At 53.9% G+C, this 20,749-nt stretch overlaps 8 protein-coding genes across 8 annotated transcripts; 6 read left to right on the top strand and 2 right to left on the bottom strand.

The window, feature by feature from the left end:
* Nucleotides 1-380: 380 nt before the first annotated feature.
* Nucleotides 381-988, top strand: POSPLADRAFT_1050501 (hypothetical protein; the record flags this gene model as incomplete). Its single annotated transcript, XM_024479995.1, has 2 exons — nucleotides 381-932; nucleotides 974-988. The coding sequence occupies 2 exons, from the start codon at nucleotides 381-383 to the stop codon at nucleotides 986-988; spliced, it is 567 nt and encodes a 188-aa protein (XP_024333662.1).
* A 6,185-nt stretch (nucleotides 989-7,173) lies between these two features.
* POSPLADRAFT_1158841 (hypothetical protein) lies at nucleotides 7,174-8,097 on the top strand (the record flags this gene model as incomplete). The annotated part of the gene is made up of 5 exons (XM_024487370.1): nucleotides 7,174-7,231; nucleotides 7,308-7,425; nucleotides 7,493-7,766; nucleotides 7,910-7,939; nucleotides 8,008-8,097. 5 exons carry the CDS (start codon nucleotides 7,174-7,176, stop codon nucleotides 8,095-8,097), a joined length of 570 nt encoding a protein of 189 aa, XP_024333661.1.
* Nucleotides 8,098-9,236: 1,139 nt separating this feature from the next.
* Nucleotides 9,237-11,226, top strand: POSPLADRAFT_1158655 (hypothetical protein; the record flags this gene model as incomplete). Its single annotated transcript, XM_024487343.1, has 11 exons — nucleotides 9,237-9,300; nucleotides 9,363-9,553; nucleotides 9,605-9,671; nucleotides 9,722-9,794; nucleotides 9,853-9,952; nucleotides 10,004-10,277; nucleotides 10,337-10,350; nucleotides 10,403-10,423; nucleotides 10,475-10,576; nucleotides 10,679-10,905; nucleotides 11,016-11,226. Coding segments are annotated over 11 exons (1,344 nt in total), but the record flags the coding sequence as incomplete, so codon positions are not given.
* Nucleotides 11,227-11,693: 467 nt separating this feature from the next.
* POSPLADRAFT_1076515 (hypothetical protein) lies at nucleotides 11,694-13,687 on the bottom strand. Its single transcript, XM_024482924.1, has 5 exons — nucleotides 13,425-13,687; nucleotides 13,103-13,373; nucleotides 12,589-13,043; nucleotides 12,438-12,533; nucleotides 11,694-12,384 (listed from the first exon to the last, which is right to left on the bottom strand). The coding sequence occupies exons 1-5, from the start codon at nucleotides 13,674-13,676 to the stop codon at nucleotides 11,809-11,811; spliced, it is 1,650 nt and encodes a 549-aa protein (XP_024333659.1). The 5' UTR covers nucleotides 13,677-13,687; the 3' UTR covers nucleotides 11,694-11,808.
* Nucleotides 13,688-13,838: 151 nt separating this feature from the next.
* POSPLADRAFT_1062371 (hypothetical protein) lies at nucleotides 13,839-15,260 on the top strand (the record flags this gene model as incomplete). The annotated part of the gene is made up of 5 exons (XM_024481505.1): nucleotides 13,839-13,861; nucleotides 13,915-14,053; nucleotides 14,109-14,199; nucleotides 14,248-15,064; nucleotides 15,131-15,260. 5 exons carry the CDS (start codon nucleotides 13,839-13,841, stop codon nucleotides 15,258-15,260), a joined length of 1,200 nt encoding a protein of 399 aa, XP_024333658.1.
* A 235-nt stretch (nucleotides 15,261-15,495) lies between these two features.
* Nucleotides 15,496-16,576, top strand: POSPLADRAFT_1041882 (hypothetical protein). The gene is made up of 9 exons (XM_024477993.1): nucleotides 15,496-15,585; nucleotides 15,640-15,650; nucleotides 15,709-15,739; nucleotides 15,801-15,853; nucleotides 15,908-16,048; nucleotides 16,100-16,188; nucleotides 16,248-16,261; nucleotides 16,321-16,335; nucleotides 16,386-16,576. Exons 1-9 carry the CDS (start codon nucleotides 15,541-15,543, stop codon nucleotides 16,509-16,511), a joined length of 525 nt encoding a protein of 174 aa, XP_024333657.1. The 5' UTR covers nucleotides 15,496-15,540; the 3' UTR covers nucleotides 16,512-16,576.
* A 491-nt stretch (nucleotides 16,577-17,067) lies between these two features.
* On the top strand, nucleotides 17,068-17,622 carry POSPLADRAFT_1062369 (hypothetical protein; the record flags this gene model as incomplete). The annotated part of the gene is made up of 1 exon (XM_024481504.1): nucleotides 17,068-17,622. The coding sequence occupies one exon, from the start codon at nucleotides 17,068-17,070 to the stop codon at nucleotides 17,620-17,622; it is 555 nt and encodes a 184-aa protein (XP_024333656.1).
* Nucleotides 17,623-18,448: 826 nt separating this feature from the next.
* POSPLADRAFT_1062368 (hypothetical protein) lies at nucleotides 18,449-20,004 on the bottom strand (the record flags this gene model as incomplete). Its single annotated transcript, XM_024481503.1, has 13 exons — nucleotides 18,449-18,549; nucleotides 18,610-18,645; nucleotides 18,702-18,778; nucleotides 18,859-18,879; nucleotides 18,939-19,011; nucleotides 19,071-19,204; nucleotides 19,261-19,270; nucleotides 19,331-19,392; nucleotides 19,449-19,555; nucleotides 19,617-19,679; nucleotides 19,734-19,843; nucleotides 19,899-19,940; nucleotides 19,995-20,004. The coding sequence occupies 13 exons, from the start codon at nucleotides 20,002-20,004 to the stop codon at nucleotides 18,449-18,451; spliced, it is 846 nt and encodes a 281-aa protein (XP_024333655.1).
* Nucleotides 20,005-20,749: the final 745 nt, after the last annotated feature.

The raw sequence follows: 20,749 nt of genomic DNA, 5'->3' as shown, positions 1-20,749 counted from the left end.
GCCGGTTCGGATGCATTCCAGTGTTTGTGTGTGACGGAGGACCAGAGTTTAAGGGAGCGGCGCGCACGATTTTGTTGAGGCATGGCGTATCCGTTATATTGAGCTCACCGTATCATCCAGAGGGCAATGGGATCGCAGAGCGGGATGGTCAAACCTTAATGCGGGCGGTCATGCGATCTTGTGGCAAGCGGACGAAGGATTGGCCGCTGTTCCTTGAAGCAGGGCTATTGGCGGTGAGGACAACGACGTCGAGAGCCACAGGGTACACACCCTATTTCTTGCTATATGGCAAACAATGTCTGTTTCCTTTTGATCTGACAGATAGGACTTGGTCCATTCTGGAGTGGGACAAGGTGCGAACGACAGAAGATTTACTCACGATGCGGTTGCAGCAGATCGCTCGCAAGGACGAGCTGGTCGAAGACGCGGTCAAACATCTCATAAAGTCTCGACGACAATCCGCAGACGATTATAACAAGAAGCATGCGCGGTCAATGACCGAAGCTTTCGAGCCTGGGATGTGGGTGCTCGTGCATGAGACCTGGTTGGACAATCAGCATGGAAATAAGGGAGCTCTTCGATGGGCTGGTCCGTACATGATTCAGGAGCGACACCCGTCGGGGTCGTATGCGATACGAGAGTTGGATGGAGTTGTGCTGAAAGAGGCGGTCGCCGCTAGTCGGTTAAAGCTTTTCTATTACAGGAACGACCATCAAGTCATGATGTCAGGGTTATCAAGTGACTGGCGCGACCGATTCCCTCCCGGCTTGCCTAGCTTTCTGTTCACTTCGTCGACAACAGCAATCGTCGATTTTGCGAGAAACAACGAGCTGGAAGAACTCTCGTACACAGAAGACCATCCCACGGGCGTAACAAGGAGGAGTCGATCCAATTTACGAGAACTCTTACACACGCAAATTCATATATCATTTGTTTCAAATACTTGGCGTCTACCTCCAAACGGAAATGTAAGCCCCATATCCTATGACGTACCTCCTTAATCGCCCTGAACACGCCATACAACTCTATTTTTGGCTGCGAATAGCGCGATTCCATCTGATTGAACGTGCACGACCCGAAGCAATGTTCTTTGGCCTCACCAGCTCCCCCGCGACCTTCCAGGCAATGATGAACAAGATCTTCCACGATCTCATCATTGGCGGCAAGATCCTTGTGTACCTGGACGATATACTCATCTTTTCCACCAACAAAGAGGAGCACGAGAAGGTCACACGTGAGGTTCTACACTGCCTTCAGGACAATGATCTATTCCTGAAGCCTGAGAAGTGCGAATGGGACGTTCCCAAGGTCGACTACGTCGGCTATGTGTTCGGTGGCGATGAGGTAGCAATGGATCCCGTGAAGCTAAAAGGAATCAATGAGTGGCCGGTACCCCGAAACAAAAAGGATGTTCGCCAGTTCCGGGAGTTCTCCAACTTCTACTGCTGCTTCATCAAAGACTTTGCTAAGATTTCACAACCACTCGACCAACTCACAGGGAACGACCCATGGCATTGGGGCGAAGAGGAGCAACACGCCTTCGATGAGCTTAAGTGGCTCTTTGCGACGACTCCAGTCTTGGCGCTATACGACCCTAACCGGGAGACGCGCATCGAAGTCGATGCCTCAGGGTACGCCACTGGTGGTGTGTTGATGCAGAAGCAGAACAATGGTAAATGGCATCCGGTTGCCTTCCAGTCCCATGCGATGGATCCAGCGCAGCGAAACTACGAGATCTACGATAAGGAAATGCTTGTGATCATTGAGGCACTGGATGATTGGCGCCACTATCTGGAAGGACTACCCAATCAGTTCGAGATTGTAACCGATCATAAGAACCTCGAGTACTGGCGTACATCCCAGCATCTCACGCGCTGTCAAGTGCGATGGTCACTGTTCCTGGCTCGTTTTGACTTTCGCATCACGCACAAAGCCGGGACGTCCAATGGAAAGGCTGATGCCCTGTCGCATCGATCAGACCATCAGATCGGCGATGAGGACGATAACACTGATCAGGTGGTTCTCAAGCCGGAGCGCTTCCGCATCACCTTCGCCAGACGCGGTCATGCCTTGGTGACAGCCGATCAGTCGCTTCTGAAGCGCATTCGGGAATGTTCGGAGAAGGATTGGGAGGTGGCCGAGGCACTTGAAAAAGTGCAGGACCTCAGGCCGCCCCGGCTGCAAAGGGGTTTTGAGGAGTGGAATGCCGAGCTTCTGCTGTTCCACGGGTGCATGTACGTCCCAAAGAACGCGGAGCTCTGGCAGGATATCGTCAAGATCCACCACGACTCGCCGATCGCCGGTCATGGTGGTCGTGCCAAAACCCTGGAGCTCGTGTCGCGGAATTACTGGTGGCCTGGGATGTCCAAATTCGTCAATGAGTACGTAAGCACCTGCGACGTGTGCAACCGTACCAAGACATTCCCAGCCAAGCCTCAGGGTCCGCTGAAGCCAAATGAGATCCCTGAGCGCCCGTGGCAGATCATCACGACCGATATGATCGTTGGCTTGCCAAAGTCTGATGGATTCGACTCGATCCTGGTTATCGCTGACTGCTTCACAAAGCAGGTCCACTTCTCAGCCTGTCATGAGACCCTGATGGCAGAAGGTGCAGCAGACCTGTACATCCACAATGTGCTCAAGCATCATGGGGCCCCGGCCAAGGTCATATCAGACCGAGGTCCCCAGTTCGCTTCGAAATATCTCCACGCGGTGTACAAGGGACTTGGGATTGAGCCGGCGCTGTCCACAGTGTTCCACCCTCAGACGGACGGCCAGACTGAGCGCTGGAATTAGGAGATCGAGCAGTACCTGCGCACTTTCACAAGCCATAGGTAGGATGATTGGGCAAAGCAGTTGCCGCTTGCAGAGTTTGCACTAAACAATCAAGTCCACTCCGCGACCGGGCACTCCCCTTTCTTCCTGCACCAGGGGTACAATCCTGAGATCCAGGTTCGGATCAATCCGATGTCCGCGATGCCCGCTGCCACTGACCGCCTTAAAATCCTGAAGGAAATTCGCAACGACACACACTCTGCACTCGAGCTGTCAGCCGAGCGCATGAAAGTGTACTACGACAAGCACATGCAGGAGGCACCGGTCTTCGCACCGGGGGACAAGGTCTGGCTTGACGCTCAGAACCTTAAGCTGAAACAGCCGAGCAAGAAGCTCAGTCCCAAGTGCCTCGAACCATATGCCGTGCGGCGAAAGCTCGGAGACTTGGATTATGAATTAGTCCTGCCAAAGTCGGTGCCGCTACACCCGGTGTTCCATGTCTCCTTGCTTAGCAAGTACACGCGTAGCGATATCCCGGGCTGAGAGCCGGAGGAGCTGCCTGCGATCGAGGTTGAGGGTGACGAGGAATACGAGGTTGAGCGGATCAAGGATTCGCGGATCTTCCGGCGTCAGCTGCAGTACCTCGTCAAGTGGAAGGGTTATGACGACTCGCATATGTTATGGGAACCGGCGCGCAACATTGCCAATGCACTGGCCCTCATAGCCGACTTCCACCGGAAGAATCCAAATGCCCCTCGTCGACTCAATGCTGCTACATTTGGTGATCTCAACTTTCAGCCAATGCTTTCGCCGCTGACTGAAGCACGCTGCCGCTCCAGGTGGGAGATGGGCAAGGGCGCCTCGCATGAGGTCATGCGCCGTTGAGGGGGGGGTAACATCACAAGTTGGCACAGCATCTAGCCATTTTTTAATTTTTTCCTTTTCGCGGGCTCAAACCCACGACTGCTGTACTACATACCCGATATGGACTCATCACTATCTACTGTACAATTAGATTAGATGGGCGGCAGTGCGCAGCACAGCTCGGGCTCCGCTGACACAGCCTCTCTGACTCACCGGCCCCTGGGGCTGCGTCAGCATGCTGCGCATGGACCAGCTGTGCACGAACCAGTGCGTACAGCCTCCCCTAAACTTCCCCTGTATATAAACCTGCCTCTGCTGCCCTAGGGACCTCAGTTTCGACCTCTTGTCCCTAGGTCAGTAAGCCCCTGTACTTACTTACCTTTCAAATACTAACTAACTTGTCCCTAGCCTTAGGTTTGAGCTTCGCTCACCATCACTTCGGTAAGAAATAGTCGGACGCCCCCAGTTTAGATTTTCCCCAGTCGCTTGACCCCAAGTCGCGACAGTCATCATGAAACTAAATCATTTGTTGCTAATGCTTTTGGCAAGAGGTACTGTTGACTTTTGGGTACATTGGGTAAGCATTGCTGCCAGCCCGGGTGGTCATATGCCAGTGTGGGAATAGGACTTATGTAGGTGTTGTGCACTATAGGTAGCCCCATCAGTTTGTAACCTTATCCACCATCGATCCCTGTCCATCGAGGACATTGTCTACCAGCAGTCTTTCCAGCATTATTCTCACAGGTACAGCATACACACATCCTGTCACGAGTTGGTACGGCACCTAGCCGTTTTTTAATTTTTTCCTTTTCGCGGGCTCAAACCCGCAACCTCTGTACTACCTGCCTGATATGGACACTTCGTTATCTACTGTACGATCAGATTAGATAGGACAGCAGTGCGCGGCACAGCTCGGGCCCCGCTGACACAGCCTCTCTGACTCACCGGCCCCCGGGGCCGCGTCAGCATGCTGCGCATGGACCAGCTGCGCACGGACCAGCGCGCACAGCCTCCCCTAAACTTCCCCTGTATATAAGCCGGCCTCTGCTGCCCTAGGGACCTCAGTTTCGACCTCTTGTCCCTAGGTCAGTAAGCATCCCTTTGTAGCACTTTCTTACTTATACTAACTAATACATTTTCTTGTCCCTAGCCTTAGGTTTGAGCTTCGCTCACCATCGCTTCGGTGAGATCCAGTTGAACGCCCCCAGCATTTAGGTTTTCCCCTGTCGCTTGACCTCAAGTCGCGACACATCCTGATTTCAACATCATCTCCTGCATGAATATTCACAAAGCAGTCACACAGTACACTGTGGCACCAGTATATGTGTATATCACAATGACTTGGGGTCAAGCGACTGGGGAAAACCTAAAACTGGGGGCGTCTGACTAATTCTCATCGAAGCGATGGTGAGTGAAGCTCAAACCTAAGGCTAGGGACAAGTTAGTTAGTATTTGAAAGGTAAGTAAGTACAGGGGCTTACTGACCTAGGGACAAGAGGTCAAAACTGAGGTCCCTAGGGCAGCAGAGGCAGGTTTATATACAGGGGAAGTTTAGGGGAGGCTGTACGCACTGGTCCGTGCAAGCTGGTCCATGCGCAGCATGCTGATGCAGCCCCAGGGGCCGGTGAGTCAGAGAGGCTGTGTCAGCGGAGCCCGAGCTGTGCTGTGCACTGCCGCCCATCTAATCTAATTGTACAGTAGATAGTGATGAGTCCATATCGGGTATGTAGTACAGCGGTCGCGGGTTCGAGCCCGCGAAAAGGAAAAATTAAAAAACGGCTAGACGCCATACCAACTCATGACAATGACTGAAGGCCTCTTAGTGGTGGTCACCAATAACTAGGTCTTCTGTTGATTTATGTTGAGTTTGCATATATTTACACCATCTTGTGGGCAACATGCAAAATGTGAGCAAACAAATAACAATAACCATGGCTGGGGCCATTTGGACCCAGCAAGTGGAGCCACCATTAGCAACCAAGTGTATTAATCTTTGTTTGTATCACACAAATATCGGACAAAGCCAGAGGGCTCCAGCTGGGTGTGGCACAGCAAGCACCTGACTGGCCGAGATAAGAAACGAATATCATTATCAAAGAGATTGATGAAATTGGGCGGCAATTGAATCCGACCAATCGACCATGATCTCATTTGTTCGACCCTTCGGGTGGTCTGGTCGCGGTCATGAGTGATTCGCGTTGTAGTCAGGGTGTAGGAACAACCTGGCGAGCACATGCCCGACTACCGGCTCGCCGACGTGCCGCGCTGCGGCGCGATAGTGCCTTGTTCCTTCGTACCTTATTTAGATAAGGTTTTGCTATATTAGGTCGAGTTCCCGCATGTAGTTTCCTCGCGCGTTTGCCTCCCCGCCCCGAGGACGAGACAAACCGCTTCGTAAATTGATCTTCTCCCGCGACGCTCGCTTCCGTATACCCTCGCGCTCGCTCACTCGAACCCGACGCCGACGTTCGTTTCTACACAGGGCAACCCTGATCGGCTTGTGGAAGGGGTGGGGTGTAGTAGCGTACTCTCCACACTGGTCCATTTGAGTTGGAGGGGTGTGGTTGCCGTATGGCGAGATTGCTCGAGCTTTGGTGCAAGTTCTGTTCGTCGTTGCCTCGCGTAATCACTCTGGTGTTCTTGGGGTTGACTCTCGTAGCCAACCTCTCGACTATCATGTAATGTCTGCGCCCGTTTGTTTCCCCCTCACGTAGGGGTACTCACCCTCTGGGCCACGAGGAGGCCGGCGCCGGCTTTCATGCCAGAGGGGCGCCAATGATATCAGGAGGAAGCAAGCTCAAGAAGGTGCGTGTCTGATATTATGTTACCGTCCTATACACATGACTGTCTACATTCGCTTCTTGCCATGTCATCTCAACTCGCTGCGGGACGGCTTCCTCCATTTTCTCAGCCAGGGATTATATCTCCCCGTCACAACTCTTCTTTGGAAACACCGTTCAGTAACCTACGTCCATATCTGAGAACATCAAGTACATATCCTGGTGAGAACGTCTAGTAGCAAGCATGAAACCCTATGATTTGCCGCTTAGCTCCGAGTATAAATAACGGCCTTTTTTTGCAGATTTCTACCCATTCATTTTTCTCAAGTGCTACACAATGGGATTAACGGGTTCTAATCTTCCTGACACCTGCGTCGTGAGTGTCAGGGATCTCCGATGTACGATTATGCAGGACTGACGGCGTTTCCCATGGCCTGGTTAGATATGTCAATGGCGCCCATGTTATCGTAGGGGCTCTACCGTGTATCTTACCTGTGGTATGACGTGCCTCACCACTCTGTGTTCTGGCGGAGGCGACCCCACGAAATGCAACGTGAGAATCCAGTATGCGACATCTCCCTGGCGTATTTCGTTAATCCAATGGTAGTACTGCCACCGTCGGCCGAGGCTGAACCCCCACAATCAGTGCGGGCGGAGGTGCCGCAACAGCTCACGCGTCGCCTGCTTGATGTGCCGCTGCCGCCCGAAACTCAGGAATTATCACTTCTGCGGGCGGACATGCAGGGATCTGGCCATGACGACGACGCCGAAGATTATGGAAATTCCCCAGGGTCATGTCACATGGAAACAGGGTGCGCACTTCCGTCTAGTGCGCGCGAATAACGTGGGTGAAGTGATGTCTTGATCCTTTCAATTTCTATCACATAGTTGAGACGAAGTTCAACAAGTCCTGGAGGCCACCCAACAAGATCATCAAACCAACAATAAGGCACATCTACAAGATCGTTGAGAGCGCGATGTTCCTTAACCCATACAATACTTACCGGTGCGTGCTGATGCCACTCCATGAAACCTTCCGGGGTGCATCTAGTATCCTCCTGACACTGGTGTAGGAAGAGAATTGGCAATGAATGCTTCCGCTATCATGGGACGACGCGCCTGTGTCAGCTGGGAAACACGGGCCAGACGACCCTCTGCAACCTTCCCGAATGCGCAGTGTGTAATATCCTGAGGACGTCGTTCAGCGTGGAGCTTGCAAATCCGAGCGGCGCGTATGTCCTGATCAAGTTCATCATCGTGTATATGACATTGCTTACTCGGACCTCTCTTCCCCTTTCGGACAGCTTCGGAGCTGGTATATACACGTCCTCCGCATCGAACAAGTTTGTACATAGCTTTATATTGCCGCCGTCGATCCTCATAAATGGTCTGGGTACAGGTCATACAGTTACACCGCGAACGGCAGCGGCGTCATGCTCCTCAATAAAGTCGTTCTCGGCCGCCGCTAGAATGCGACTGCCTTCAAACAGGTCATAGCCCTTCCTTCGGGCTACGATTCCGTACGTCTATCTGACTCTGTGAGTGGCGTATGAGGTGCTCACTGCGTGGCTCTGTGGCATGATGGCAGGTCGTCTTTGATAGGATGAACGGCCAGCTGAACGAGACGATCGTTTACGCGAACGATGCGATCAGGCCGGTGTACTTGATTATATTCTGAGGTGCTTGAAGCACAGGGCTTTGTCTGTTCTCGTGGTGATTCATACGAGAACCATGCCCAATTATGCTTCGAAGTTCGTCTGAGACTGAGAGCGAGGACCATCGACAAAAATATATCGTATTTGTCTCAACTCTGTCAAATGTGCAAGGAACATAGAGAGCGGCTCAGGATTCCAGCTAATCCCCCAAGAGCTCTGATCCCTTGCAGACCCCTTTTCGGAGGTCAGCCCATGGTCAGATTCCGGGGAAATTCACATAGCCTTGACCCGTACCGATTCCGGTCGATTTGGGGGGTAGATGGGATCTAACATCTAAAAATCGCAACAAGAAGGCACAATTCGCGAACAATTCGCGCGCACGATTGTACCACTGTTACAAGGCTGTACATAGGTTCAGAAATACTAAATATTCCATTTCTCTCAACATTTTTTGAGCACCTGTGTCCGGGTCAACAGCGTCCCGATAGCGCTGCAGAAGCGCGTTGCTCGGCTTGAACAAGTCGACGACAGGACCCTGCCTGGCGATATTCCCAGGTAGGCGCTGTCGAGTCGTCACCTACAGCTATTTGCAGCAGGTAGCATTCGAGATAGTGGCTGGCTGATTGGAACACATCTTGAACACGGATAGCTGCATACGACCATTGGAACTGAATATTCTCGCGACATTCAGAGGGAAGAGAAGGAATCACGTGGCGGGGTTATAGCTCGCGGCAATTAAAGGCCAAGATCTGATCTCGATCGTGCGTACCTTGTAGTTGTAGTCTGCTTCTCTAGCTCGCTGTGCTTATAATACGTGCTTACTCTTTGAATGCTCGCGGACGCGGCTGGGGAACCAGAGCACTCAAACTTTAGTATATATCACTCGTACCCACCACACCACCAAGCAGCGATGAATACCAATGCCCCGGGTGACACACACACCAGTGAGGAAGAGGAGCAGTTACTACTACTACCCGGGAACACTTCTGACAGGCCTCGCCCAGGTGAGCTGCAGTCTGGTGTTTGAGGTCAATGGGATGGCACATAGCCGCATCAGCAGGAAATGCATTGAGGTATCGACTTCCTCATTTGGGGACTTGGAACGCATGGCTGTACACGATGAGCACCCGTCCCTGAGGCGTATACTTACTCTCAACATACAGATGCAAGAAAAATGCTTTTCCGGCTTGGCCTCTCCTTCTTTCTCTTCGGGCTCATAAACAATGGTGCGCATACGCTAATCGCGCTACCCAGTACTAGTGCTCACCTTTACTCTGGCGCTTCGTAGTGCTCTACGTTATCATCCTCTCCGCCGCACTCGACCTTGTGCCCCCCTCCACCCCGAAGGGCATCATCGCCTTCTGCAACATCACGCCCTCCCTCATTGCCAAGTTTGGCTGGCCGTACATCCTCAAGGGTCGGATCCGCTACGGGCGGCGACTGGTGGTGTGCAGCGCGATGACAGTGTCCGGCGTGATTGTGAGTCTCCCCACATATAACCCGTGTATCTATCTGCTATGAATTCCGAAGGTCGTCGCCGCCTTCGAAAGCCTGTACATGCGCCTCCTCGGCATCACCTTTGCGTCCTTCTCCTCCGGTATGTACACCACGCTGTCTCTCGCAAGTGACGGGGTCTAATGACAACAGGCCTCGGCGAGCTCACCTTCCTCCAGCTCTCCACACGATACCGCCCGCCCTCCATCGCAGGCCACAGCGTCGGGTCCGTCACACGTTTTCCCGTCTCTACCTCTGCCGTCTCATCCTATGACCACACGTAGGTATTTCGCCTCGGGCACCGGCGCGGCGGGACTTGTCGGCGCGCTGCTCTGGTGGGAGCTACGCGCCCTCGGCGTGCGCACGGGCGTTGGCCTGTCCTCGGTGCGTCGTCCCAATCGCCGCTCCGCGCAGCGACCGCTCACAGCCGCGCAGATGCTCCCTCTGGTCATCCCTGCGACGTACTTCCTCCTCCTCCCGCGCCCCGCCGCGTTCAACGAGGCCGACATCCCATCGGTCGGCGACGAGGCCGCCGTGCCAGCCGTCCCGTACATCGCGCTCCCGACCGGCGACGGTGAGGAGGCGGAGGCCGACGAGCCCTTGCATGCGCTGCCAGAAGCGGGCGACACGAAGAACGGCGTTGCGCTCTCGGCGGGCGACAAGTGGCGCCTGGTGAAGCCGCTGCTGCCGAAGTACATGCTGCCCTTGTGTCAGTCATACGTCCCGTCACTTTCGGCGCGCTGTGTTCGCTGATTGCATGCCGCGCAGTCTGCGTGTATCTGGTGAGTGCGTCACTATGCTCCCCTCGGTGGGCGAGCTCAGCCGGCGTCCCAGTTCGAGTACACGATTAACCAGGTAGGCGTCGCAGTATCCTGGGTGCCTCTTGTAGTGCTGATCCAGGCGCAGGGCATCGCACCGACCCTCATATATCCCGTACCCTCGCCAGATGAGCATTGGCTCATGAGCAAGATCATCCACTCGATCCGCGACTACTACCCTCTCTGGCAGGTGCGTCTCCATCTTCTCTCTACCTCCTTTCTCAAATTGTACTCACGCACTCGTGTCCCCGTCCTCGTCCTCGTCCCCCATCCCCTATCCCTACACCCACAGCTCGTCTACCAAACGACCGTCTTCCTCTCGCGCTCGACCATCTCGCTCGGGCTGCCCGCGCTCCCCGCGCGCCTCCTTCCGTTGCCCGCACTCGTCCAGGCGGCCGTGCTCGGCACGCTCGCGCTGGAGTCCGCGGCGGGGATACTCGGCGGCGCGCGCGAGGGCGCGAGCTTTGCGCTCGTGTTCGCGCTCATTGCCGTGGAGGGCATATGCGGCGGGCTCGCGTAGTGCGTACTGAACTCTTATTTGATCTGCTGCGGTCCCGCCCCTGCACTGTGGGCGGGAGACCCTGCGGTGTGTAGAGCTTGCTGATGGAAGCGCTTTCTTCTTCTGGCAGCGTCAACGTGTATCACCGCGTGAACCAGGAGCAGGCGTCGCTCGGGGTGGACGCGGAGCGCGCGAAGCAGGAGCGCGAGTTCAAGATCGGCGCGGTCGGGCTGGCGGACGGCACGGGCATCCTGCTCGCGTCGCTCGTGTCGATGCCGACCGAGGTGGGCCTGTGTCGGGCACAGGTGGCAAGGGGGAAGACGTTCTGTCAGAGCCTTTGAGATTGAGAGCGCCGTTTTTCTGTGTGCTTGGGTGCTGGTGCTAGGAATACGTATTTATATGTTCATGAACCATCTGTGAATGACTTCTTGGCAATATTGCCCTATCTCCCCGTATCATGTCGGCATGACAAACGCTCGTCTCGTCCTGTTTGCTGCGGCATGGCGGGTCCAAACTTGTGGACGACTTGTTTCCTAGAGCGTACTGTGCTTCCACCAACTTGAAGAAATGATAGTGGTGTCACGTTAACCACGCTCTGCGCACCAGTACACACTACCGGCCATATTTGATGACCATCATCGAAACGACGGGGAGGTCTGCAAATGTACGTTAGAAAACGATAGATAGAATTATTACCTACCTGTGATTTCACGGTCGTTGGTATGTTTACCACAGCATATACCAACACGCGAATTTGGAGGGACGGGGTGTCAGATTTCGTCACCGATCATTTCAGCATTACGAGTGGTCAAAAATGACATCAAGTCTATTACACAAACATTATGAGGGTATAACAATAAGCAATGGCTATGCCATCACCGCCCCAGAACAGAAATAACACAGATTACAGCCTGGACTAAATCTTACCGGCGCTTGCTCAGTACCTTGATGCAGGATGCTTTGAGCACATTCGCCGCCTTCTCACAATCCTTGCGCGACATCGCTGCACTGATCGCAAGCCGGATGCTCGGGCGTACTTCGATCATCTCCTGTCCGTGCAGCCGTTTGGCGCGCGTCACCATCACACCCTGCGCGAGCGTATCCTCGACGACCTCTTGCAGTAGTCGCTCCTCTGCCTCCATATCGAAGTGCGGCGCGCCGCGTTGGCGTACTGACACTGGGTTTGACAGCTTCGCGGTAGACGGGGACAGCGGCGACATGGGCGACGCAGGTGAAATGGGCGACGTAGGCGACATGGGTGCTATCGGCATGACAGTCGACGAGGAGCGCACATTGATGTGAATGATTGCACTGGCGGGGTGCGACGGTATGGCGATACAGTCTACCTTGTCGAGGATGGCGCGTACGGCACGGACGTTCTCCTGCAGCATGCTCAAGATGGACGGCGTGTTGCGCATGATGTTGATGCCCTCGGACGCAGCGGCAGCCAGCAGCGCGGGGAGGGCAGCGGAGAATACAACTGAGGGCGCATTGATGCGCTGGCGGGTGCGGTCAGAACGACAGTGCAGAGTACAGAATCGCATGAACACACCTGATGCTTGACCACGGTGTGCGAGCCTGCGCAGAAACCACCAGCAGATGTGAGCCCGTTTGCCATAGATCCTACTAGCATGTCCACTTGAGAGGCCTGCAAGCCACATCAGTTCGCCACAATGGTCATATGCAGTCGGGAAGTCACATACCGGTACGTTGTACAACTCAGTCAGGCCGCGCCCAGTGCGACCGACGCTGCCAAACGACACGCTCTCGTCGAGGATCAGTCGGTATTTGTACTTAAGCTTAAGTTCCACCAGCTTCGGCAGGTCAGACATGGCACCATCGTGATCAAAAATGCCCTCCGTGACAATGAACCGCCGTGTGAGGGGCATCTTTTTCTTCCGGCGCTCCTTCTCTACGCTCTCAAGCACTTTCTCAAGGCTTGCCATGTCACTGTGATCGTACCAGCGAATGGTGCACCGGGAGATCTGTAAACCCTTCTGAATGGCAAAGTTCACGCCGCGGTCGGCAACAATCACGTCGCCACGCTTGCAGAAGGCTGGGATCACGGAGCTGATGGTCGAGAACGCCTGCGAGTAAATGATCGCAGCCTCCGTACCCAGGAAGTCAGCGATGTCTTGCTCCAGCTGGATATGGACGTCTACAGATATGTGAGCCTGACTCCTCGCAGACGAGCGACCGGACGATAGAACCACACACCCTGAGTGCCGTAGAAACCGGGAGGGCCACAACTGCCAAGACCATACTTTTTCAGTATGTCGATACAGCGCTCTTTGATTTCTGCATTTCCGGCCAAGCCAGCGAAGTTGTAGCTCGCGAGGTTCAGGACAGTCTTGCCATTGGTGAGCTTAGGTTTAGGTCCTACCGGCCCAGCAATGACGGGCACAGCATTGAGGTCAGACTGCTCTACCGCGGTGAGAGGCTGCGCCAGTTCTTCGGGTGTCCATTCGTCCACCAACTCGTCAATTTCCTGCCAGCTCGCGGTCAGCATCGAACGTGCGCGAATCGCGCGGTCACATACCTTCTCGCTAAACTCTATGAAGTGCTTCCCAGACGGCTCAGCCTTCGTGCGCGACTGCAGCAGCGTCCGAATGGCAAAGATGATGAGAATGACCTCGAGCAGGGTCCGCCCCGGGTCGTCTCGATGCGAGGACTTGACATAACGCGCGATGACGGCCGAGCCGGGGATCTTGAAGAAGCTTGTCTCGATATTCGAGTATGAATTCGACACAAACGTGAAGAGCGGCTCGAGGCTCGACACGGACGCACTCATCGTGGTCGTCGTTGGGTCGTGAACGTAGGAGTACAAGTTGTGATGGTCGGTGATGGGAGCGAAACGGTTTGATCCCGTGCTGCTGCTGGGCGCTGTTTTCCAACTTTGCCTGAACCTTGTTTACCAACTCCTCGCAATCCAGCGGTCGATGTCTGACATTCTATGGAACATAAACGCGCCAAGACGTATGTTATGCTGCGTGAATAATAAACTGGAGCCATGCTGACAATCAAACCAGCCTGGAGGCGCTCTCGACGTTTATACAGTCGCAAAAAGCGCTGCTAAGCCGCACGGAGCGTGACATCGACAGGCTGCGAGAATTAAGAGGCGAAGCCATATGCAATGAAGACGCTGAGTTAGAGACTGTTGTCAAGCGGGTTGGTGCAATGCTGCATCAATTGTGGCATCCCTATGCTAAGTAATAGTGCCCAGGTTGCAGAACACGGTCTTCAGCTAAGCGAGCAGCCAGGCCTGGTAAATACATTGCACAGGGACATAGAATGGTCCCTCTTTAGATCGTCTGGTATTGAACTTCTCTTTTCTGTCTCCTTTTGATTCTTATACCCTCCAGATCCAGCATCTCTGCGCGAACTCGGGGCATCGCTACGGCACACTCATGCAGGGCAAGCACAGCCGTCACGCACTCAAAGTTCCGAGCTATCAGAGCTGCAAAAGCTGGTGAAAGAGGCACGCTCTCAGCTCGTCGACCCGGTACTCCAATCCTTCAGCTTCCTGAACGAGCCCCTGTCAGATGCCGAGGAGGAGCCTCCAGATCCAGAGGAAATTCGTCGCGCTCTCGAGCGCGACAAGATACGTGAGCTGAAAAAGCGCAAAATCAATAGCGCTGCACTTGTCCCCGTGTTTGCTGGGCTGCGTAGGCCGCTATCTGACGGCGTGTTCGTCCGGCTGGACCAGGCGGATGAGAGCGCGGAGGTCGACATTTCTCTCGACGATGGGCGCGACGACGGCGTGTCGACTGCTAGATCAGAATCGGAGGTCGTGCCTATGGACGTGGACACTCCGGCGACGTCTGTAGAATCCCCCGCCTCCTTTTACACCGGACTTCCTCCTGTTGACCCATTGCCACCCAAGAGCGCCGTTCGTGAGCGCCGAGTACTGAGAAAAGCACAGGCACGTGGGTCTACCAGTGCCCTCTCCGACAGTACGCAAAGAAACAGAGGCCGAGGTTCCTTCGCGAAGATGGAAGCCAAAGCGGAGGAAAAGGACACCCCCGCAATAAGGGAGGTCGTACCGGAAGACGAACCGGCGCAGGATTCGAAACATAAAGGTAAGGCGAAGTCTGAGACGTACAAGCAGGCGTGGTCGGTCTCCGAGCAGCACCTCCTAGAGCGGCTGCTTGAAGAGATCCCCGAGGGTGAAAAGAACCGGTATGTCCTCACGCTTGATCCCAGGGCTTGCTGATAGATAGCCTGCTGACTAACTCCTTCTCTCAGTTGGGCGAAAATATCGAAAGCCATGAACGGCCGCCGGACACCGAGGCAGGTTGCTAGTCGCGTCCAAAAGTACTTCGAGAAATTGAAGAGGTTCGGGGTGGAGATCGGCGGTGGAAAAAGTACAGCTTAGACGAAAGGTGTTATATTCAAACCTATACTTTGTCCATATAATTGTTGTAGCGATTTTGGAACACTTGGCCATATTGCGCCTGCTGGATTTCTGCATATTTTTGCACATGTATGTTCTCAGCCGATCGTCGACCAATATTAGTGTGATCCTATGATCGGACATAGGCGCAGGTCATCTTACTTCCGGATCAGCTTGCCCTTTCCCTCACTTCACCTCTTTCCCTATTCCTTACATCCACAGTCTTTTCTAGTGAGCTGCAGTCGGTCCTCTGCACCTCCAAATGACGACCAAATTCGACCCTAATAATGCTCAGAATGCGATCGAGGTGCGTGCACCGTTCAAACGGGTCTGACTACGGCATTCAACCTTACGAAAGTAGATCGAAAAGCAGTGCGTTATACATTCGTGTCTTTGCCATTGGCCGAATTCGAATTCATGTCTTCCATAGATTTGCGGTTAAAGCGGTTGAGCATGCACAAGTACGTACCAGGTTGCAGGCAATCGTCGGTGACCAGCGGCGGGTGCTAACCTCCCCTACAGACCTACTGGAATCTCCTCGAGAAGGTCCCTCCCCGCAATCTAAAGCTCACAAAGTGAGCCTCTGCGTCCATATTGCCGGCGTTTGATGTGACTGTTGGGCACAACAGGCTAGACGATGACATCTTTGAGCACACAATGCGGGACTTCCCGGAGCTCGCAGAGAACGACCACGAGAAGGTCACCAAGCTTGATGAGGACTGGATGAAGAGCAAGGATGGCAAGGAACGGTGGCGAAAATTCATCCAAGCGTGCGTTCTCCCTGGCCGTCCATGCGCGAACGCCTAACGAGAGCGATTCAGGTACGAGAAAACGGTCAAGGACTACAATTTTGGGTCACTCATCCGGACGGATGCACGGGAGGAGTATGGGGAGAAGAACACGATCTTCGGTGCGTACGCTTCGTCGGTCTTTGTCCATCTGCGTCTCAAGGGGACCCTTGTTTTCTAGTGACGAGGATGCAGGTATGTCATATCGGTGAAAACAATCCTTCTGGCGGACTGATGAGCTCTGGCATGCGAAGTTCTATGCCTTCGAGGTGAGCAAATCAACCATATCCGAGTGATCATATTTTGAAACCTTTGACAGATTGCACGCAATAGGTTGGGTCTCAACGACCAGGCGCATGAGCTCGCCAAGCAGGAGGCCGAGAAGGAGCGCATGAAGGAGGCAAGAGATAAGGAGAAGGGCAAGAAAAGGACTCACGGGAAATAGCGCTGGAACTTTGTATGAACATTTGGTTATAGACCTCATGGCATAGGGTGCGCTATTGTGTCCAAGATTCAGACTGACCGGCCATCAGTTGATAGACAGTAATATGTTCCCTGATGATCCTACATGCATGACCTACTACGGGAATTCATTTACCGGGTTTTAAGGTGTTTAGATCTAGACTCTCCTATTCGTGAATGTGACGGAACCGCCATCTACTATTGATATCAGCGGGAGGATGTGTGCCGTCATCCGGCCGCGCAGTACCACAGCGTGTGGTTCTGGCGCCGCGGCGTTTGTCCACACGGCCACCATAGCCTGAACTGAACTTGGTCCCCTCATCCCCTCCATGAATTCTTTCACCGCTACCGACGCTTCTATCGTATCATCCAGATGACCGCGAAAGGATCTGAACACGTCGTTCCCATCTGGCCAGTGGGATCCCGAGCAAGGATCAGCAGTTCAGTGGTATCGCAGACAGAAGTGCAAGCTCGTCAAACGAGTCGAGTTCATGAAAGATAAGACATGGCCGTTCTACCACAACCTTCTCATCTTACACATGGTGGACGGCCTTGCGTACTGTGTCCAGCGTCGAGCCGCGGCGGATGCTCCCGCAAGGGCCGTCATACGAGATGGTACACCATCTGTCGACACCATGAACGAGCTCGATAACAACATGTCTGTCAACTCGGAGTGCCTCTATGACGCCGAGTTCGCCAACGGGCTGCATCTGTCGGTCGTCCTTCTGATCTGCTTTGGGATCCAGAAGGATGATCAGGGACACGTCTATACCCTCCAGAAATTCAATTGCTATTTCTTCGCACGGACGATGATGTTAGCAATGACTCGACATGCCGTAATGGAGTCAGCGCACCAGCATTCGGCCGACACAGTATTGGTGCGTGCTGCTTTATCAGGGGATGAGGAGAAGGAGACGGACCAGTCGCCACAAGACGCGGAGTTGATGACTGCAGAAATCGCTCCGAACGAAGCTATGGAAGGATATATTCGATGGTGGAGTACGGCTCGACGTACACGCGGCACTTGGAAGGTCACTCTGGCGAGCGCACGCCCAATGGACAGTGTCAACCGCCGTAACGGATGTGGTGCGTGACGCCACCAGAAGAGCAAAGATGAACGACGGGCGACGGCAGTGGGTGGATGAGCATCGTGAGCCTTTTGGGAAAACCAGGTTAGTGGCTGTTTGGGGTGCTGCTTGGAGGGGTGTGTGGGCTGGCATATGGATTCAAGTGAGCACAAACGCTGGTACTGTTGGCCAGAATTGGTTTCAGAAGTGGGATCAGGTCTGTAGGACGAACCTTGGGGCAAACGAGCAACACACCTCAGTTCTTATCCGCAAGAAGAAGCCAGTAAGCAGAGTATTCGGCTGATGCTCTAGACATACCTAAGTCGGCCTTGAAATATAGCACCCTTCACACGTCCGCTTGCTCGAGATATGGATGAAGCCGCGGGAAAGGACGGTTCAGCCTGCAGAAGAAATCATCTCAGAGATCGCACTGCAAACAGAGATATTGGGCCTAATAAAGGCTCATGGGGAGAATGTCAGGTACAAGCAGCTCCGTCTTACCGAATCAATCTTTTGGCAAGTTCAACTTGCCATGGCGCGGTCCTGGAAGACGGTAGTGTCAATAAATCCAACGTTCGTAAAGCAAGTACTGGAAGAGGTCTCATAACTAATGAAATGTGGGCACAGATCTCAAAGAGTGTTAATGGCATATAGCTGACGTCCTAGTCAGCATGCAGCTATGCTTACTGCTAATTACCATCAGATACAAGTTCAGCATCGCACTATCTTTGGATTCGAGTTGTGGATACCGCGCTACTCCACATGTAGATAGAGCCGTGCATCAGGTTGTGCTCAGAGCAATGTGTGGCCATTGGTTAAGCAAATGCATCAATAGCAATAGAGAATACAGCACTCAAAGCTTGGCCTTCATGTTCGTGGAGATCACATAACCCCCATCCACCACGATGTGCGCGCCAGTCACATACGACCCGGCGGAACTCGCCAGGAATAGCACTTGCGAAGATAGGCGATCCTGAGTCGGCTAGGAATGTGCCGCAAAATGGCTGCACTTACCGACGCCTGCCATATCGCGAGATGTTCCCAACCGACCTGGTCGTGTGCATGTATGTGAGCCATAAGCATGGCGAGACACCTGGGAGACCTACGCATGGGATTCTCTTCAGCGATACTGTCTTCGCCTGCGCGCTTGAGGCCAAACGCTGTCATCTTGGATGGAAAGATACTACGTGGTAGAGCAAGGCGCGAAAAGAATACGTCAATACGATGAAAACACGTACAATAGCGAGGCCACACCATATTCACCCCGGGAGGATTGCGTTCACGCTGACATGTGCCAGTGAATGAGCGTCGACGCACAATAGAAGGAAGTACGATCAACGGACGTGATGAAACGGGAAGCCAAGGTAGACGCAAGCTGCGTGGTAAGGTGGTTCACAGCCGCCTTGCTCGTGTTATCTGTAGCGGTACATACAGTCAGTTGCATCACTATTCCGTGAGACTGGTAGCATGCTGACAACTCCACAACCCGTGCGTGTCGGTCGATACTCGGTGATCGTAGGGTGTGGGAGTCAGGCCGGCGATTGACGAGATGTTGATGACACGTCCTGGGTCTTCGTTGGTAGCATCCTTTGCCAGGACAGCGGTCAACCTGATTTCCGCATGTCATCAGAGCAGCCTTTCTCCCGTAAAGGAATTTGCGCTTACCCTACCGTCACTGTGTAACGCACAACGATGAGCTATCATCCGGCCATGTCGCCTGCTGGACATCACGTACAGTAGAATATACTTTTGACATTCAGGGCCAAAATGCGGTCCCACCCTTCTTTCTCAGGGAAGCTGGTTAGGCATGACGTTTGTGAGTGGCGGAGGTAGTACATCTCCGATATACGCACTTCTCATAGGCGGCGCCCCAGCTTGTTCCGGAATTGTTGACGAGGGTGTGAACCTTCGGCTCCCTCTCTTTGACGAAGGCCGCTACCTTGTCGCAGCCTGCTTTCGACTGCGTTTGTCCGTCCATGATTCGACACGGACAATCGTGTGCCACACTTGCTATGACTTACCGACAGATCCGCCACGACGTACTGGCAGGTGCCTGGGCCCTGCTCATTCAGCTGGTCGCACACCTAACCCACGGCTTGTTGATCGACTGCGAATGCTGAGCGACAGCGATAGCGTACCTCCTTCAGCTGCTGTTCTTTGCGGGCAGCGATGTACACCTTTGCCCCGTTCTGCACGAACGCAGATGCAATCATCTTGCCTATGCCGGACCCTCCCCCGGTCACGACCGCTAGTGGTGCCCCTTGTGTGTTGACGATGCGCTGAGAAGATATGCGTAGACTCACCGACTTTGCCGCTCACATCGAAGAGGGAGGGTATGCTTAGAACTGGAAGACGAGGTGTCAGAAGCAAGATTACATGAGTTCCCGTACAGATCTGACCCTCGGCCATGGCACACACTGCTTGCTAACTTGAACGATAAAGAGAAGCCTCAAGGATACCACTATGAACCGTTGGGGCTGCATTTCACGATGGGTTGGGAAATAGCTCAGCCATAAGAAGAATCATATGCTTCGGCAACTGTGTCTCTCCGCTGTCAACATCGTCCAACTCTCGAAAGCTGAACCAAACCAAACCATTTAGGCGGAAGCGCCAGCTTGCAACGAGTCGAACATGCCATGTGGGGAACCGACATGGTCTGATTCCCCAGCCTAAACGAGGGCGATCTGCCTTTTCCTTTCGCCGTCGTCCCCGACGACGAGCTCGTGCTCGTCGACGGCAACGATGGCTTACTCGCCATCTCACAAGAATGCTGCATCAATGTCCACGACGAATCTCGCCCCTCCAATGACCTCGGCAGATGTCAGACAGCGGCGCATGTCACTTCCGCCGCCCTCGCCGCTCAATCTGGTCAGTGCTCAGCAGTCGCGAGCCGTTCACGCGTTAAGTGTATATGTCGACAGCCTGAGCCTGTTTACGGACACCGACGACCGCCTTCACCACTCAGAAATGCTACGACAATTGATCCGTTGACAGGCGAGATTAGCGACGACGCTTCGACGCACCAGTCGGAAGCCGAGTCGCGTGAAGGAAGACAGTGGGGACAGCGCACACATTCGCCTAGTCCGTCTGTCGTCAAGTTCGCTGCGAATATTGCCCAGCGCGTCGGCTCACTGGTGAGTAGCTCGATGAACCC

The sequence above is a fragment of the Postia placenta genome, assembly GCF_002117355.1.
Source record: "Postia placenta MAD-698-R-SB12 unplaced genomic scaffold POSPLAscaffold_21, whole genome shotgun sequence".
In the NCBI taxonomy this organism is placed as follows: Eukaryota; Fungi; Basidiomycota; class Agaricomycetes; order Polyporales; family Adustoporiaceae; genus Rhodonia; species Rhodonia placenta.
This window is presented reverse-complemented; position numbering and strand designations above follow the sequence as displayed.